This window comes from Dipodomys spectabilis, unplaced genomic scaffold, assembly GCF_019054845.1.
Source record: "Dipodomys spectabilis isolate Male_0828 unplaced genomic scaffold, ASM1905484v1 ptg000163l, whole genome shotgun sequence".
In the NCBI taxonomy this organism is placed as follows: Eukaryota; Metazoa; Chordata; class Mammalia; order Rodentia; family Heteromyidae; genus Dipodomys; species Dipodomys spectabilis.
In genome coordinates, this window is record NW_024870840.1 from 12,599,704 (window position 1) to 12,618,148 (window position 18,445).

Here is an 18,445-nt window from a genome sequence, read left to right on the forward strand (position 1 = left end):
ACCGTCCAGAAAATGAAAAACCAGAGTCCAGAAGAGGGAGAGAAGAGGATGAACGTAAAACACTAGGGTGAGAAAAATGAAGAGTGGACCTGAGTGTGCATAGGTCGGAGACGTCTGGTGGGGCTGTGCAGGTTAGAGAAGCTGCATGGGGTAATGGGCAAGGTGGGGGGCTGGCTCGTGAATTTGGTTCTAATGCCTTTGGCCCAGAGGATGCAAAAGCATTCTGTACCTCTTCAAAATAATAGCCCTTGGTGTCTACTGGGCATGATCTGAACTGGAAATTGCAAAGGCACTGTATCTTTTAAGAAAAATCCCCTTCCTAGTACTTCCTTAAAAACAGCTACTTAATGCAACATTGCCAGCTTGTCTTGATAGTTGTGTTTTCACTATTCTGATATTAATGCAACACCTTCGGAGTGGCTTCCTGGTAAGTGTTCACTTGATGTTTTGTTTTTTTTTCCCCCCAAATCCTTTGTTACAATGGTGCATTCACCTTTCTCCCTTGAGCTGAATGATTATATCTTTTTGTTTTGTTGTTCATGGGGCCTGAACTCTGGGCCTGGGCGCTGTTCCTCAGCTCTTCAGCTCAAGGCTAGCGCGCTGTATCACTTGAGCCACGTGAGCACTACTTCCAGCTTTTTCTGCTTATGTGGTGCTGAGGAATCGAACCCAGGGCCTCATGCATGCAAGGCAAGCCCTCTACCACTGAGCCACCTTCCCAGCCCCTGAATGATTATTTCTTAAGCTAATGTTTTTCCTGCCTGTTCACTTACAAGAAATAGTAAGCCACTGAAATAATCAATAATTTCAAAGTTTGGTTATTTTTCGTTCCCTTTGGGTTTGCTACTTTTATGAGTTAGGATACTTTGAAATGTTTTAGACAAAAGGAGACATCAGGGTTTTTTCTTATTATTGCTACTGTTAAGTAGGTTTATTTACTTAAGTGATCAGCTGTCAAGAGTCAAGGCATAGTTAATTAAAAATTGAGTATAAGGGCTTTTCTTTTGTTGCTGATACTGGGGCTTGAATACAGGGTCTCCTGTTCTTGCCTTTGCTTTTTTTTTTTTTTTTGGTGCCGGTCCTGGGGAGCTTGGTTCTCTGTCCCAGAGTGCTTCTGCTCAAGGCTCGTACTCTATAACTTGAACCACAGCTCTATTTCTGGCTTTTAGTGGTGCTTAATTGAAGATAAGAGACTTTAGGGATTTTCTTGCCTGGCCTGCCTGGAAGTCACAATCCCTGCCTCCTGAGTAGCTAGGATTACAGGCGTGAGCTATTACACCTGGCATTGCCTTTGCTTTTTTTTGCTCAAGTTGGTGCTTTACCTCTTGAACCACCTTCACTCCTGGCATTTTGATTGTTAGTAAGAGTCTCTTGGATTTGTCTGCCCAGGCTAATGTTACATTGTGATCCTTAACATATCTACCTCTTGAGTAGCTAGGCTTACAGACATGAGCCATTGAAGCTGCTTTAAGAAACAAAAACTCACTATCGACAAGATTCATCAGTGACCATCATAGTGAAAACAGTGTTTTATAAACTTTGTTTTTCTTTTTGCTTTCAAATGACTCTGCAGAGGTGGTGTAGTGCATCATCTTGTTGGAGTGCTCAGCACTGAATGAGCATGCTCAGTGCTTGCAGGATAGATGCTAAGTACTTGTATTGACAGAGAGGCTGGATCTGTTCGTGGGAATGGTGAGCAGTGCTGGATCCCATCACCCACTCACTCCCCATGTCCTGTGGTTTGCTGCTCTGTCATTTTATAGAACATAGAGTTTAAAAGCATTTTAGGCACTTTAGAGTTCGAATCCTAGGATTTAAGGGAGAGCATAGAGTGGCTTCATAGGCTAAGTTTTACTTGTAATGTAAAAATCTCTATTTCTGTGTATATGTGTGTGTGTGCATGCATATGCGTGTGCGTGTACGTGTACGTGTGTGTGTGTGTGTGTGTGTGTGTGTGTGTGTGTGTCCATGTCTATGTCCTGGGGCTTGAATTCAGGGCCTGGGCCTGAGCTTTTTAGCTCAAGACTAGCACTCTACCACTTGAGCCACAGCTCCACTTCTGGCTTTTTGGTAATTTAATTTGAGGTGAGTGTCCTAGAGTCTCCCCAGCGGAAACTTCAAATTGTGATCCTCAGCTCTGAGCCTTCTGGGTAGCCAGGATGCCGGGTATGATCCACCAGTGCCAGGCTGTAAATTTGTTTTCTTTGGTGGTGGAGAGGTGGTGAGGGGGGAAAGCATGTGTTTTGCCAGATTCTCAGAAGACAAGACTTTTTTTTAGGAGTTTGTAGTTGTGTGTAAGACCGTAGCCCAGTGAAGTGGCAGAAGGCTGATTGGTGCATAGAGGCCTTGGGCTCAGTTCTAGTACTGCTTAAAACAACAGCCAAAGCTCACTATTGGTTTTTCTTTTTTTTAACTTTATGTTTTATTTTCAAGATGTTTGCTTTATTGATTTTTGCATTTTTGTGAGAAAGGAAAAAGTTTTTACTTGATGAATTCAAAGTAAGTCACTTTCCTGTTCCACGTCCACCCCCACCCCCTTGCCTTGCTGCATCCAGCTCTCTATACAGAACATTTTTGTTTCTTTCCTTGTTTGTTTATTATATCTTGAACTGAGAGTCTTGAGCTCTTGCTTGGATTTTTCACTGAAGGCTGGTGCTGTGCCACTTGAGCCATATCTCCACTTCTGGCTTTTTTGGGGGTTAATGGCAGTCCTGGGTCTTGACCCCGGGGCCTGGACTATGCATTTGTTCCCTCTTCCTCCCCTCTCTCTCTGTGGTTCCCCAACTACCCCTTTAAAAAAAACCCAAAGCAAAAACAAACACCATCAGAATTTTTTTTTTTTTTTGCCAGTCCTGGGGCTTGAACTCAGGGCCTGGGCACTGTCCCTGACCTTCCTTTGCTCACGGCTAACACTCTACCACTTGAGCCACAGCACCACTTCTGGCTAGTTCTGAGTATGTGATACTGAGGAATTGAACCCAGGACTTGCTAGGCAAGCACTCTACCACTAAGCCACATTCCCGGCCCCAGAGGGAAAAAAAAAAAAAAAAAATATATATATATATATATATATATATTGTTGGTCGTGGGGCTTGAACTCTGGGCTTGGGCGCTGTCCCTGTGCTCTACAGCTCAAGGCAAGCGCTCTATTGCTTGACCCACAGCACCACTTCTGGTTTTCTAGTGGTTTATTATTGGAGTCTCACGGACTGAGTAGCTAGGATTACAGGCGTGAGCCACCAGCGCCCGGCCCCAGAAGCAAGATCTAATTTGCTTTTCAGAATTAAGTTAAAGAGTGTATATGATTTTGTTGTATAATTTTGTAAGTGTTGAACTTTTTCAGAACTGTCAGTTTATTTGTCTTTTTTTTTCTCCAGGGCTGGTGAGCAGACTCAGCCTCGTGGAGGGCAGCCTCGGCTATACCACTGCCTTCATTCCCCACCGAAGGATTACTCACTCAGTCAAGCATGGTAAGTTTACATTTTAAATCTTTCCTTCCATTTGAAATATGCACAATATTTGGATCAAATTAGAGATCTGATAGGCTTTGCAAGGTAGTTAAATTTTAGGCTTTGGTGACATTATATTATCTCAAGTAAGAAAATTTAACTTTTTGTTGTTGTGTTGTTGGTCATGGGGCTTGAATTCAGGGCCTAGGTGCTCTTTCACTCACTCAAGGCTAGCACTCTACTACTCTGAGCCACAGTTCCACTTCTGTTTTTCTAGTGGTTAATTGGAGAGAAGAGTCTCATGGGGACTTTTCTGCCCAGGCTGACTTCAAACCACAGTCCTAAGATCTCAGCCTCCTGAGTAGCTTAGGATTACAGGTGTGAGCCATCAGTGCCCGACTTCGTTTTGCTCTCAAGTAATGGTCCATGAATTCTGTTCCATTAAAAACATCCTTTTTGCAGGGCTGGGAATGTGGCTTAGCGGTAGAGTGTTTGCCTGGTATGCATGAAGTCCTGGGTTCAGTCCTCAGTACCACATACACAGAACTAGCCAGAAGTGGCTCTGTGACTCAAGTGGTAGAGTGCTGGCCTTGAGCAAAAGAAGCTCAGGGACAGTGCCTTCCTTTACCTGCTTTTTCTATTTTAAAAAATATTTTATTGTAAAAATGCTGTACATGAGTAAGGTGATGAGTACGTTTCTTGTTAAACATTGTTACCCACTCCTCTGTTCTCACGCTATTCTTTCCCTCCCCACACCTCCCCCTAAGTTGTAAAGTTCATTTCTGACATAGTGTCTTGTGGGTCTCATTGTTGCAATAGGACATCCTTTTTCCTTCTTTCAGCATTTTGTTATTCCCCTTCCCTTCCCCAAATCAGATAAATGTATATACAAGGTGGAGGGTACCAAAATCAATGACAGTGATTGCCAGGGATAAGCCAATGGAAAAAGAAAAATGACATAAAATAAGATGAAATAACTAGATACAGTACATTGACAACAACAAGGTCAATAACCAAAAAAAAACCCAAAAACCCAAAACACCTGCTTTTTCTTTTCTGCTTTTAGTCGTAGGTCTGAAACTGGGTTTTGAACTGTGGGACTTGAACTGTGGGCCTAGGCATTGTCCCTCAGCTCTTCAGCTCGAGGCCAGCACTCTACCACTTGAGCCACAGCACCACTTCCCTTTTTTTTGGGGGGGGGGGGGTGGGCCCGGTCGTGGGGCCTGAACTCTGGGCCTGGGCGCTGTCCCTCAGCTCTTCAGCTCAAGGCTAGCGCTCTACCACTTGAGCCACAGTGCCACTTCCAGCTTTTTTCTTTTTGCTTATGTGGTGCTGAGGAATCGAACCCAGGGCCTTGAGCATGCAAGGCAAGCGCTCTACCACTGAGCCACCTTCCCAGCCCTATTTTGTTGACTTTTAAATCAGCCTCCCTTGCTCTAAGATTCCTTGAAAAGATTTTTTTAATAACAATTCCAAGGGCTGGGAAGGTGGCTCAGTGGTGGAGCGCTTGCCTTGCGTGCCTGAGGCCCTGGGTTCGGTTCCTCAGCACCACATAAGCAAAAAGAAAAAAAAGCCGGAAGTGGCGCTGTGGCTCAAGTGGTAGAGAGCTAGTCTTGAGCTGAAGAGCTGAGGGACAGCGCCCAGGCCCAGAGTTCAGGCCCACGGCCAGACCCTCTCCCCCCCCCAAAAAAAATTCCAAATACTGAAGTTCAGGATAAATAATTTTCTTGGAACATTATACTAGAAAGAAGTGGCTCATTCCTCAGATCAATCTTGTCCTGAGGCCACATGTGGTGCTCTGTTTTATATTTTTCTTTTCACTGGTAGTGTGGTTTATACTCAGGGCTTCATTCTCTCTTGACTTACTTGACTTACTTGCTCACAGGTACTACCACTTGAACCATATCCCTAGCCCTGCTTTTTGCTGGTTATTTTGGAGATAGAGTGTCATGGATTTTTCGGCCTGTTGGCTGTGAAATATTATCCTCCAGATCTGTCTCCTGAGTAGTTAGGCTTACAGGCATGAGCTGCCTGTAAGTCTCAGCTATATATGGTGATATCCAAAATATTTTGATTGTATGTGTTTGGGCTATTCTTGGGACCTGAGCACTGGTTTTGAGCTTGTTTTGCTCAAGGCTAGCACTCTACCACTTGAGCCACAGTTTCACTCCTAGACTTTTGGTAGTTAATTGGATATAAGAGTCTCCTAGACTTTCCTGCCTGGGCTGGCTTCAAACTGTGATCCTCAGATCTCAGCTTCCTGAGTAACTAGAATTACAGATGTAAGCCACCCACACCCAGCAAAGACATTTTTGATTATCATAACTATGGATAACAGCTACTGGCATCTAGTGGATAGACATCAGGAATGTGGCTTGATACTACTGCATGCCCAGTACTATGGTCCTCCCCAAAAAGAAATACTTAGCCAACCCAAAATGTCAGTAGTGCCAAAGTTGAGAATACTTCCTTTAGATGAAGTCATAGTTCCAATCAAGAAAATTAAGTGTCATTGATCATGTTATAATTTCTGTGCTCTTGTCATGTTCCAACAGATTTGTCTTGAGCAAGACAACCTGGGTCAAGAATTTGAAGATGCTTTTGACATATTGAGGCAACACTCTACTGGGGATCCCCAGTACTCCTCTGGTAAAGATCAGTCAATTACAATCTTCTCCTGGTGCACCAACCAGGAGACTAGAAGCCAGGTGCTGATGGTTCACACCTGTAATCCTAGCTACTCAGGAAGCTGAGATCTGAGATCTGAGGATCTTGGTTCAAAACCAGTTGGGGCAGGAACATATAAGAGACTCTTTATCTCCAATTAACTACCAGAAAACCAGAAGTGAGTGGCGCTGTGGCTCAAGTGGTAGAGCGCTGGCCTTGAGCTGAAAAGCTGAGGGACAGCACCCAGGCCCAGAGTTCAAGCCACCCAACTGACCAAAAAAAAAAAAAAAAAAGTAAGTAAGAAAGAAAGAAGACTAGAATCTGACACCTAGTCCAGCTAGGATTCCAGGTATGAGCCACTGGTGCCCAGCCTATTGTGGAGAAAAGAAATTATGGTACCACAGGTTACAAGGAGCTAAAAGGGAATAAACTATGTATATGATTATTTATAATATTTGTATGATGGGATAAACAGCCTGAGACATAAACTGGTGAAAACACGGGACCAGGCATTTGAACAAAAGTTAAGTTTTTGCGAACCTTGGGGCTACTTCTACACACATGTGCGCGCACACACAAACACAACAACACGATCGCTGAAGCTCCCTTCTATATTCTTTAATTAGATCACAGAAATTACCAGCCTCTGTCTAACTACTATCCTCAAATCAGAGGACACTCCAACTGCTTCGGATTTCCTACGGTATCACCTACAGAGCAGTCTGCCCACGACTGGAGAACAGTCATCGTGAGTATCTCCCAAGAGACCGCCCCTCAGGGACCGCTTCCTGTGTGAGCAGGCCAGCACCTATAGGTGGAGACTCAAATTAGTTAGTCCATATCAAGAAGGATGCCTTCCTCTTTGTTCTTTACTCTGCCTCAGTGGTATGGAAGTCTCTAGTGAAGAGGATGCATTCTCTGGGTTCTCACTTGGCTTTATACTCTTCCTTGGCTTTATCTATAATCTTGTATTAGCTTGCTCTCTTCCATGAGCTAGCTGACTGTATTTATATTTTAGCAGCCCCTTACAGAGAAAAATGGCTCCTACAGAAATCTGTCCAATAATGTGTAATTTTATATCATTTTCCAGAAGGATTTGTGTGTTTGTGTGTGAGAACTTCTTTTGCTCAAGCCTAGTGCTCTACCACTTGAGCCACAGCACCACTTGTGGCTTTTTTTTTCTTTCTGAGTAGCTTATTGGAGAGAAGAGTCTCATGGACTTTCCTATCCAGATTGGTTTCAAACCATGATCCTCAGATCTCAGCCTTGTGAGTAGCTAGGATGATGAGAAGCTGGGTAGCTAGGATGACATGAGTGAGCCCCTGGTCTGATGCCTGGCTGTTTTCCAGAAGTTTTTTTTTTTTTGGGTCCGGTCGTGGGGCCTGAACTCTGGGCCTGGGCGCTATCCCTCAGCTCTTCAGCTCAAGGCTAGCACTCTACCACTTGAGCCATAGCGCCACTTCTGGCTTTTTTCTTTTTGCTTATGTGGTGCTCGGGAATCGAACCCAGGGCCTCAGGCATGCAAGGCAAGCGCTCTACCACTGAGCCACCTTCCCAGCCCTTCCAGAAGTTTAAACATAACTATTTCCCTCAATCATGCTATATCCAATGTCTATTCTCTGTTGCTATAGATTCTTCTCTTGGGCCTTTCTTTCCATAAGTCATTTCTTTGAAGAGGGGATTTTGGTTATAGGGTTGCAAGTAAACAATAGGATTCCCAGTATTTTTATTTACAAAGTGTTAGAAGCTGACTTTGACTTCAGCTCCACCTCTAGCTTCCCTAAGCAACTAATTGTACAGTGTCTTGGGGGGTTGTGGTTGGTAACTTCTCCATGGGGAATGGTGAGAGGGCTCAAGTCCAGCCCCTTTCATCGAATTTAACCAATGGGGATGTACAGATCCTTCTAGGTGAAGCTTAGTAGCTTGGATTGCTTCTTTCTATCACCTCTCAGCTCTACCCTCCCTTGACTGCCAATTTCTCTCATCTCCTCTTGCCCAGAGGGCAAAGGACGAAAATCTACCTTCTGACACCTTTTGAGTTTCCTTTCTAATAGAAACATTGTGGGGAGGGATCACTGAGGGAAACACCCCCCTCTCATGTAGAGAGAAGAGAGGATATGGAACTCCATAAAGCTAAAGTTCAAGCCAGGTGCCAGGTGCTGGTGACTCGCAATGCCTGTAATCCTAGCTACTCAGGAGGCTGAGATCTGAGGATCTCAGTTCAAAGACAGCCCAGGCAGGAACATCTGAGAGATTATCTCCAATTAACTACCTAAAGAGCAGAAGTGGTGCTGTGACTCAAGTGGTAGAGCGCTTGCCTTGAGCTGAAGAGCTCAGGGACAGCGCCCAGGCCCAGAGCTCAAGCCCAATGACTAACAGGAAAAAAAAAAGCTAAAGTTCACCTTCTGTTCCTTGGTCCTCTCTTATATCAGTCTGAGTACAATCTGGTTGCCATTGAGGGAAGCACCTTTTATAATTTGGAGATAGAGCTAGGAGCAGGTAGCTCTCTCTTGAGCTCTGAGGATCATGGTTCCAAACCATGGAACCACGGTGGGCAGAAAAGTCCAGGAGATCTCTGATTAGCAAAAAACAAAAGAAAACAAAAACCAGAGGCAGTTGGGTCAGACCTGTAATCTAACTACTCAGGAGGAGGAGATCTAAGGATCAGGATTTGAAGCTAGCCCAGGCAGGAAAGTCTATGAGACTCATATCTACAATTAAACACCAAAAGAAAAAAAAGCTGGAAATGGAGCTGTGACTCAGTGGTAGAGTGCTAGTCTTGAACAAAAAGTTTCAGGGACAGTGCCCAGTCTCTGAGTTCAAGCCCCAGGACTGGTATAAAAATCAGAAGTGGAGCTGTGGCTCAAGTGTTAGAGTTCCAAACTTTTTTTTTTGGCCATGGGGCTTGAACTTGGCCTGGCGCTGTCCCTCAGCTCTTCAGCTCAAGGCCAGCACTCTACCACTTGAGCCATGGTGCCACTTCCAGTTTGCTAGTGGTTAATTGAACATAAGAGTCTCACGGACTTTCCTGCCCAGGCTTGCTTTGAACAGGGATCTTCAGATCTCAGTCTCCTGAGTAGCTAGGATTATAGGTGTGAACCACCGGCACCCAGCTGAGTTCCAGCCTTGAGCAAAAAAGCTGAGAGATGCCTGGAGTTCAAGGCCCAGCACTGGACCACACATGGAAAAAAAAAAAAGAATTTGGGAGATAGATATTTAGCACACTGCTCTTAGCATTCATCTTTAGCTGTCCATTGGGGGCCATAGGAAAGGCCTTCACTTAACATCCTGCTCTCTTATTTACACAGAACAGTGCTGCTGACTTAAATTTTGAAGGGAATATTTATCCATCGCTGCAGAATATAACTGAAAGCCAGTTGGTACCACCTGCTGTTTTCCCACAAAAAGGAGGAAAAGGTATGCTGATCTATCACGCCTCCTATCTGTAAAATAATCCGAGCTTATTCTTAGCCAAGGAGAAGCATAAAAGGAATTTTATATTGAGTTTGGAATGTTATATTTGCAATTGTGTTCCCATGATCTTCTAGTGTCAGCATTCAGGAAACTAGCAGGAAAATAGAATCAGATACCCTGTCTCAAAAACAAAAAGGAAGTATTATAATTGTGATAATTTGGTCCAAGACATTCGTCTTGGGTGATATTTTCTTTTACTCATGGAGAAATTGTGAAGCTACAAAGTGTCATTTCTATTTATTTTTTAGTTGTGGGGCTTGAACTCTGGGGCCTGGGCACTGTCCCTGAGCTCTTCAGCTCAAGGTGAGAGTTTTACCAATTGAGCCACAGCATCACTTCTGGTTTTCTGAGTGGTTCATTGGAGTTAAGAGTCTTTTTTTTTTTTTTGTCCGTCGTGGGGCTTGAACTCTGGGCCGGGGGTTGTCCCTCAGCTCTTCAACTCAAGGCGAGCGCTCTACCACTTGAGCTACAGCGCCACTGGAGTTAAGAGTCTTATGAAGCTTCCTGCCCAGTCTGTCTTTGAACTATGATCCTCAGAACTCAGCCTCCTGAGTAGCTAGGATTATAGGTGTGAGTCACCAGTGCCTGACTTCAAAGTATCATTTAAATCAAATAGATCTGTAGTTAAAAAATAATGTAAGCCATATGTTCCTGTAATCCCATTGTTAGGAGAAAGACAGAATTCCAGCTGAGGCAGGAAGATCATGAGTTGGAAACCAACCCCTGTCTCAAAAAGTAGGTACTTTAGTTGTAAGATTGTGATTAGTTTAACAATCCTATTCTAATTGTGGAGCCATTGGGATAAAATCATACGTCACAAACACATCATACATTTGAAATCAAGATTTTTACAACATTAAGATGAGGCGGGCTTCCCTTCTCTGATAGGCAAAGAGGTAAAGCCAGAAAGTATCTCTGATGGCTAAGGTGAAGGCCACCACATTCTCATGAACTGCGGAGACAGTGTAAGTTGGTACGAAGTTTTGTAAGGCAATTTGGCCACCCATACCTATCACAATTTAAAATAGCCATTGGCTGGGATACCAGTCAGTGGCAAGTGCTTGTCTAGCATGCTCAGGGCTATGGAACAAACCAATTTATTTGTGCCATTTGTGTATATGTCTGCCTGTGTGTGTGTGTGTGTGTGTGTGTGTGTGTGTGTGTGTGTGTGTGTGTGTGTGTGTGTGTGTGTGTGTGTGTGTACATGTCTGAGTGCGTGCCAGTCAGTCAGTACTGCATGGCTTGGACTTCGAGAAGGCCTTGACTGTCTTCTCCCTTAAAGGCTAGTGCTCTACCACTTGAGCCACTCCTGCTTTTTTCTTTTTGTTGTTGATCGTGGGGCTTGAACTCAGGGCATGGGCTCTGTTCTTGAGTGTTTTTGCTCAAGGCTAGCATTCTATCACTTGAGCCACAGCACTACTAGCATCTTTTTTTGGTGCATTAATTGGATAGAAGAGCCTTGTGGACTTTCTTGCCTGGGCTGGCGTAAAGCCATGATCCTCAGATCTCAGCCTCCTGAATAGCTTGGATGATATGTGTGAGCCACTGGCAATATCACCCTTGTCTTGGTCTCTCCCAGGTTTCCCCTCCCATCCCTAACCACAAGTTGTATAGTTCATTTCAACATAGTGTCCAGTGAGTACCACTGCTGTATTTGCTTTTTATTAATTTTGACCATTTACTTGATTCTGCCTATTCACTGATTGTGATTGATTTCAATGGTGGCGATCAGAACCGAAGGCTTTGTACATGCTAGGCAACTGTTTCGCTGTGGAGCTCTGCCCTAGCCTTCTGTTACAGCAAATACAAATTTAAACTTTAGGAAAAAGTTGCTTTCATTAGTTACCCAGGGAAGTGGCGCTGTAGCTCAAGTGGTAGAGCACTCGCCTTGAGTTGAAGAGCTGAGGGACAACGCCCAGGCCCAGAGTTCAAGCCCCACGACCGACAAAAAAAAACTATATAGAGCATTAGTTACCCAGAAGGGGATTTCATTGTTGTTAATGTTTTCCACACATGTCAAGACATTTGTTTAAAACTTGAAAGCAAAGTTAAAAGGCTCATTCTGAGAGGCAGAAGAGGGTTGTTTAGCGCTGTGGGTTTAATTCATGATTTTATTTTTTGGTAAGTACCTTTTATTTCTCAATGTATAATCTCAAGATAACATTAGTGATTCATCTGTAGAAACCTTTAAGGTTTCTAGATGAATGACGATGGACAGAGACCATTATGTCCCAGAAATTGTTTAAAGCAGCTAGGGAATCAACTTCTGTTTTTTCAAGAGGAAAAAGGAATTTGGCTATGTAGATTTTTAGCTCCTGGTGGATCTGAGGAAACATAGTATTTATGCTTAATCCAGAATTCACAAAATAGTCTTGTTATCTCTGGTTAATTGCAGGTATCTCTCTTGGATTTATTGATCTACAATTCTCAGATCTCAGCCTCCTGAGTAGCGAGGATTTTCATTTTTCAAGACATCTTGTAGCTCCAGTGTTAACAGCTTTATCGTTAATTCCCCAAATAGTTCCTTCTGTTTGCAACACTTTTTCCAAATTACAAAGTACCTTTATATTCCTTCCCTCATTTGAATACAGCTTCTTCCAATGACTTGCAAACTGTTTCCCACATCTTTTCAAAGCCACCAAACTTTGTACTGTGTTTTGCTCAGTTCTGTTCCATGTATGCTGTGGAATTAGGAGGTCGTGATTTAACTGTGATGGAAAGCCCTATGACAAATGAACCCCAAATAGTAGACTCCAAACTTGCCTTTCACAGCAAATGACAGTTCAGAACCACTGACAATTTCCAACACAAACATAGAGCTGGTTGAAACTTGATACTTTGATCTTAAATAAGTTCTATAAAACGATATTATAAATAAGTGCCTTCTTAAGTCGGAAATCCAGTCTTCAGTGTGCCAAGGAAGCTCTTTGGGTATAGCACAGTGGGTTTGATTTCTTTTTCTGTGCTTTAGGCAGGAAGAAGCTGAGACTATTTGAATACCTTCACGAATCCTTGTGCAATCCCGAGATGTCATCTTGTATTCAGTGGGTTGATAAAAATAAAGGCGTCTTTCAGTTTATCTCCAAAAATAAAGAAACACTTGCTGAGCTTTGGGGGAAAAGGAAAGGCAACAGGAAGACCATGACTTACCAGAAAATGGCCAGAGCCTTGAGGAATTATGCACGGACGGGAGAAATCATCAAAATCCGGAGAAAGCTCACCTACCAATTCAGTGATGTCATCCTCCAGAGGCTTTCTGCTCCTCCTGCCTTGGGGAAGGAAATCTTCTGCTCACAGTACGTCCAGCCAGACCAAAGATATCTCAGTTTAAATAGTTGGGATGCCAATTACAACTATGCATATGCCAATTACCAGGAGCTAAAGTACCCGGTATGCTAACTATGCTCTGCCATTTACTGGTCTCCTGTCATCAGAAAATGCTACAAACGTCAGGATTGTTTACTTGAAGCAAGCACTTCCCACCTTCATAGTCATAGGTTCCGCATCAAGAATTCAGCCAATTATGCATCAAAGTATTAAAAAAAGAAATTGTGCCTCTTTTTAAATGATACAATAGTGCAATGATAGCATTTATGTTGCACATTTTTCCTAGTTCATGCAAATCCTAGGCCAATTTTATATGAGGAAGTTGAGCATCTGTGGATTTAAGGATCAGAGGGGCTCATGAAACCAATCTCATATATTGAGGGATAATTGTAGTAGAGGAAACAAAGTCCAATTATCTTAATTATTGCTATCTTTTATCAGTTAGCATATAGTCTATACTAGCATGGGGGAAGTTTTGCCAGTATTCTATTGTTTGAATGTTCAATCCTTGTTTGGGAGTATAGAGGAAATTACTTTTTTTGCTTCCATGCAAGCATTTTCTTTTCTTCCAGATTATGTCAAAGTACATTATTTGATTTATATATTGATTTAAACATTTCCTTCCATATACTCAGGTGAAAAGAATCACTGTAGCATATACCCAGAAGACTCTTATTTCCAATTAACTAGAAAAAAGCTGGAAGTAGAGGCTTGGTTCAAATGGTAGAGCACCAGTCTGAGCAAAAAAGTGAGGAAAAAAAGAAAAGGAAAGAAAGAAAAGAAAGATGTGCCAATATACAGGGTTCATATAAAATGTATTCTTAGATTTAAAAACTTCAGAGAATTGTTTATCTTTTGACTGCTTGCTAGTTTAATAGTACAAGGTTTTTTTTTCTGTTTTTTTGGGTCCGATCGTGGATCCTGAACTCTGGGCCTGGGCACTGTCCCTCAGCTCTTCAGCTCAAGGCTAGTGCTCTACCACTTGAGCCATAGTGCCACTTCCAGCTATTTTCTTTTTGCTTATGTGGTGCTGAGGAATCAAACCCAGGGCCTCATGCATGCAAGGCAAGCGCTCTACTACTGAGCCACCTTCCCAGCCCGCTTCTTGATTATTTTCTATTAGCTCCTTATCCAATCCTGATTTGGAAATATTTTCTCCTGGTCTGGATTGTCTCTTCACTCTATTTCCTTTTCTGTAAAGGTTTTTGTTGTTTAATGCAATCTTATTTGTTTATTTGTGTTTTCATTGCTACTGTTTGTGAGGTCACATCCAATTTCATAAAATCTCACCCTCTACCCCTTCTCTGCTCTAGCTCTTTTGGTGCTTTTTTTTTTGCCAGTCCTGGCGCTTGAACTCAGCGCCTAGGCACTGTCCCTGAGCTTCTTTTGCTCAAGGTAGTACTCTACCATGTAAGCTATGGTGCCACTTGCAGCTTTTTCTATTTATGTGGTACTGAGGAATCGAACCCAGGGCTTCATGCATGCCAGGCAAGCACTCTACCACTAAGCCATATTCCCAGCCCCTGAGATAAAGTCTTGACCAGGTCAACCTGGACTAGGATCCCCCTATGTATGCTTCCCATTGCTTTTGGGATTGCAGGCAAGCACCCCTATACCAAGTGACTGGTTTACAAGCAGGGTCTTGGGGACTTTTTGCATGGGCTGTCTTTTGACTGTGATCTTCCCTGTGTCTACCTCCCATATAGCTGAGATGAACTTGGATGAGCCACTAGGGCCCAGTTCTCTTAGAAGTTTTGCACTTGCCAGTCTAATGCTTCAATCTTTAACCAGCTATAAGTTGATTCTTAGACCCTTAGGGATCTATAGAAATCCAGTTTTCCCAGTGCCATTTATTGGAGAGGCTGTTTGCTTCCCAAACGTGTGTTCTTCCTTGGCTTCTTTGTTAGAAATCAATTTACCTTAGGTATGAAGGGTTGGTTTTTTGGGATCTATTTTGTTGGCTGATGTGTCAAACCATGTTGGTTTGGTTATTACAGCTTTATAATATATACCTCTAGCTTTGTTCTTTTTGTAATTCTGTATAAACTTTAGATTTTTTTTTTTTTTGTTAAGAAGGGCATTCACTTATTTTGTCAGTCATGGGGCTTGAACTTGGCCTTTGTGCCATCCCTGAGCGCTTTTGCTCAAGGCTAGCACTCTACTACTTTGAGCCTCAGCTCCACTTCTGATTTTCTGGTAGTTAATTTGGGGATAAGAGTCTCATGAGCTTTCCTGTTTGAGCTGGCTTTGAACCTCGATCCTCAGATCTCAGCCTCCTGAGTAGCTAGGATGACAGGCATGAGCCACTAACACCGACAACTTCATAGTAATCCATACTGGTGAGAACGTGGAGGACAAGGAACCCTCACAGACTGACAAAGGGAACAAGAGCCAGTGGGGAAATCAGTATGGAAGTTCCTCAAGAAACTTAGGGCTGGGAATGTGGCCTAGTAGTAGAGTGCTTGCCTAGCATGCATGAAACTCTGGGTTCGATTCCTCAGTACCATATAAACAGAAAAAACCAGAAGTGGTTCAAGTGGTGGTGTCTAGCTTTGAGCAAAAGAAGATTAGGGACAGTACCCAGGCCGTGAGTTCAAGCCCAGAACTGGCAAAAAAGAAAAAGAAAAAAAACTACCATCCAGCCTGCTGCGTGTGACTCGTGTATAGCTGAAGAATGTAAGTAAGCATACACACAGACTCCTGCACACCCTGTGCATTGTAGCACTGTTCCGAATAAAGAGCCTAGCTACAGGAATCAGCTTAGATGCCTGTTGTTTGCCTGAATGGGCAAAGAAACCATAGTTCTACAAAGGAGCACTATTCAACCATGAAGAAGAATGAAGTTGCCATTTCCAGGAAAACGAATGGAATCAGAACATCAGCACTTTAAGGGAAATAAGCCAGACTGAGAAAGATTGATTACGTGCTGTTTCTCATATTCAGATTCTAGACCTTTAGAAAAAAATTACATGATGGAAGTAGAGTTGTTGTATAAGTAGCAGAACATCAGTTTTGAACAAAAAAGCTCAGGGTCAGTACCAGTACCCTTACACATACACACGTACACACACACACACACACACAACAAAACTTGAATCTAAAAGTAACTGGCAGAAGCAAAAGGAGAGTGACGAATGAAGGGTAAATGTGATTGAAATATAGCTTGTGATATAGTTAACAGTAATATTAATTTTAAAATAGTAGATGACTATGTTTTTATCACAAAAATGATATTTAAACTGATATGAAGGTTAACATGAATTCTACAATGTATATTTTTATGTATCACATAACATGTTCAATTATTTATCAATAAATAAGTAAAATGAAAAATTTTTCTTCAAAATCTTTTATCTTCACTCGTGGTCTGTAGCCTTTTGATAGAAAGAGGTGATGGCATAGGAAAAATGGCATTCATGAAAATTCTTTGTGCTAGTCCTGGGCTTTGAACTTAGGGCTTGGGTGCTGTCTCTGACCTTTGTTTTCTCAAGGCTAGCACTCTACCACTTGAGCCACATCTCCACTTCCAGCTTCTTGGTTAATTGGAGATTAGAGTCTCAGGGACTTACTTGCCCTGACTGGCTTCAAACTGGGATCCTTAGATCTCAGTCTGAGTAGCTGGGATTACAGGCAGAAGCCATCAGCTGAAAGTAACAGTCTTAATGCTATCCTTGGGTACATCGCGTGGGCTAATGTCTCTTGCTATCCTAAAATTAAGCCACAGGGGGGTGCTGCTGCCTCATTTGTTCAGTAGAACCTTGAAACCAGGGTTTTCCCTTGAAGGAGCCCAGTTGGAGGTGGAGAAGGCAGAGAGGGTGGAGAGTAGAAGGAAGAAGGAAGAGAAAAAAGAGGGAGCAGACTGACAAAGGCTACAGATTAGCAATAAAGAGGCAACGAGGACATGAACATGCCTGTGCAAAAGCCTAGCCCCTGAATTTGATCTCTAGTACTGAAAAGAACAAAGTCCGTTTTGTCATTGTGGTTAGTTGTGTTAGCGCCTTCACCAACCACCAGTCCTCTTGGTCAAGCGCCATGTTCTCCTTCTTGCAATGTTCCTCTTGTCCCCTCTCTGGGCTCTTGTGCCATTTCCCTCTTCCCTTCTGGGTCTTTTCATTACAGTATTGCTGTGCCAAGTGGTGCAGTTGGCACAACACCAAGAAGCTGACATGTGACTTCCTTTTTGAGCCATTTATTAACAGTAGTCATACCTCACACTTAACTTGGCTTGGCACTTAGACACACAGGCCATTTTACTAGGAAATTTCCTTTTTGTCCACCATCGCCACAGCAGTATAAAATGTCTGGTGTTTTTAAAATAATTACCATTTTCAAATAGGAAGCTGAGCGCTGGTGGCTCATGCTGAGGCTGAGATCTGAGGATCACAGTTCAAAGCCAGCCTGGGCAATAAAGTCTATGAGACTCTGATCTCCAATAAACTACCAGAAAACTAGAAGTGGTGCTATGGCTCAAGTGGTAGAACACTAGCTTTGAGCTGAAGAGCTGAGGGACAGTACCCAGGCCCACAGTTCAAGACCTACCACAAAATAATAAATGAGCCTCAAGTTAAATCTCAAGAAATTTAGCTGGACAGATTACACCTGCTAAAGACCATTAGCTTGGCAAAGAGAAAGAACTTACATATCTGCCATGGCTTAGGCAGATAAAAGTCAGCTAAGAATGGTTTGAGGCATATGTGATTTCATTTAAACAATTTCCTGTGCTTTTCCCAGATTGAAGTTTTTGTTTTTTCTTTTTTTGCCAGTTCTGGGGCTTAAACTCAGGGCCTGGGCACTGTCCCTGAGCTTCTTTTGCTTAAGACTAGCATTCTACACTTAAGCCACTTCTGGATTTTTCTGTATATGTGGTACTGAGGAATCAAATCCAAGGCTTCATGCATGCTAGAGAAGCACTCTACCACTAAACCACATTCCCAGTCCCAGACTGAAGTTCTTAATCCTATCTTTTTGTTTATTTCTCTCTCTCTCTCTCTCTCTCTCTCTCTCTTTTGTTGGTCGTGGGGCTTGAACTCTGGGCTTGGGCACTGTCCCTGCATTCTTTAGCTCAAAGCGAGTGCTCTACCACTTGAGCCACAGTTCCACTTCCTTAACCCTATGTTTTTTTAGAGATATATCTAACTGGAAATCATTCTAAGACACCTGCTAGCTTACATCAGATAGACAGTGTGATTTTGCCCAATATCATGTAGTTACTAAAATGCATTAGCATTAACTATAGGGATTTAGAGGTATACCCCATGCAACCACTACCTAGACCAAGGTACAGAGTACCCCACACCCCAGGAAATAACTTTCCAATCTATACTTGTGTTCCAGTATATCATTTGAATGCACTCATACTATATGCATACTTTTACATTTGATTTTATTTACCTTGGTAAAATATGATGTTTATTAAGTTTATCAGTGTTGTATATGCTGAGTTTCTTCCTTTCCTCCTGATCTCTTCCTCTTTTATTTTTATTATTTTTTAAATTGTTTTGTGTTTGGTACTGGAGATCTCACTCAGC

General features: G+C 42.7%; 1 protein-coding gene across 1 annotated transcript; it reads left to right on the plus strand.

Annotated features, from left to right (window-relative positions):
• The first annotated feature begins 317 nt into the window (after positions 1-317).
• Positions 318-13,554, plus strand: Spic (Spi-C transcription factor). The gene is made up of 6 exons (XM_042693385.1): positions 318-427; positions 3,378-3,470; positions 6,005-6,098; positions 6,743-6,864; positions 9,425-9,533; positions 12,562-13,554. Exons 2-6 carry the CDS (start codon positions 3,468-3,470, stop codon positions 12,987-12,989), a joined length of 756 nt encoding a protein of 251 aa, XP_042549319.1. The 5' UTR covers positions 318-427; positions 3,378-3,467; the 3' UTR covers positions 12,990-13,554.
• Positions 13,555-18,445: the final 4,891 nt, after the last annotated feature.

Coding starts and splice junctions, on each gene's coding strand:
- Spic (XM_042693385.1), top strand. Junction 6,099..6,742: donor GGATCCCCAGTACTCCTCTG/GTAAAGATCAGT, acceptor TTCTTTAATTAG/ATCACAGAAATTACCAGCCT. Junction 6,865..9,424: donor ACGACTGGAGAACAGTCATC/GTGAGTATCTCC, acceptor TTATTTACACAG/AACAGTGCTGCTGACTTAAA.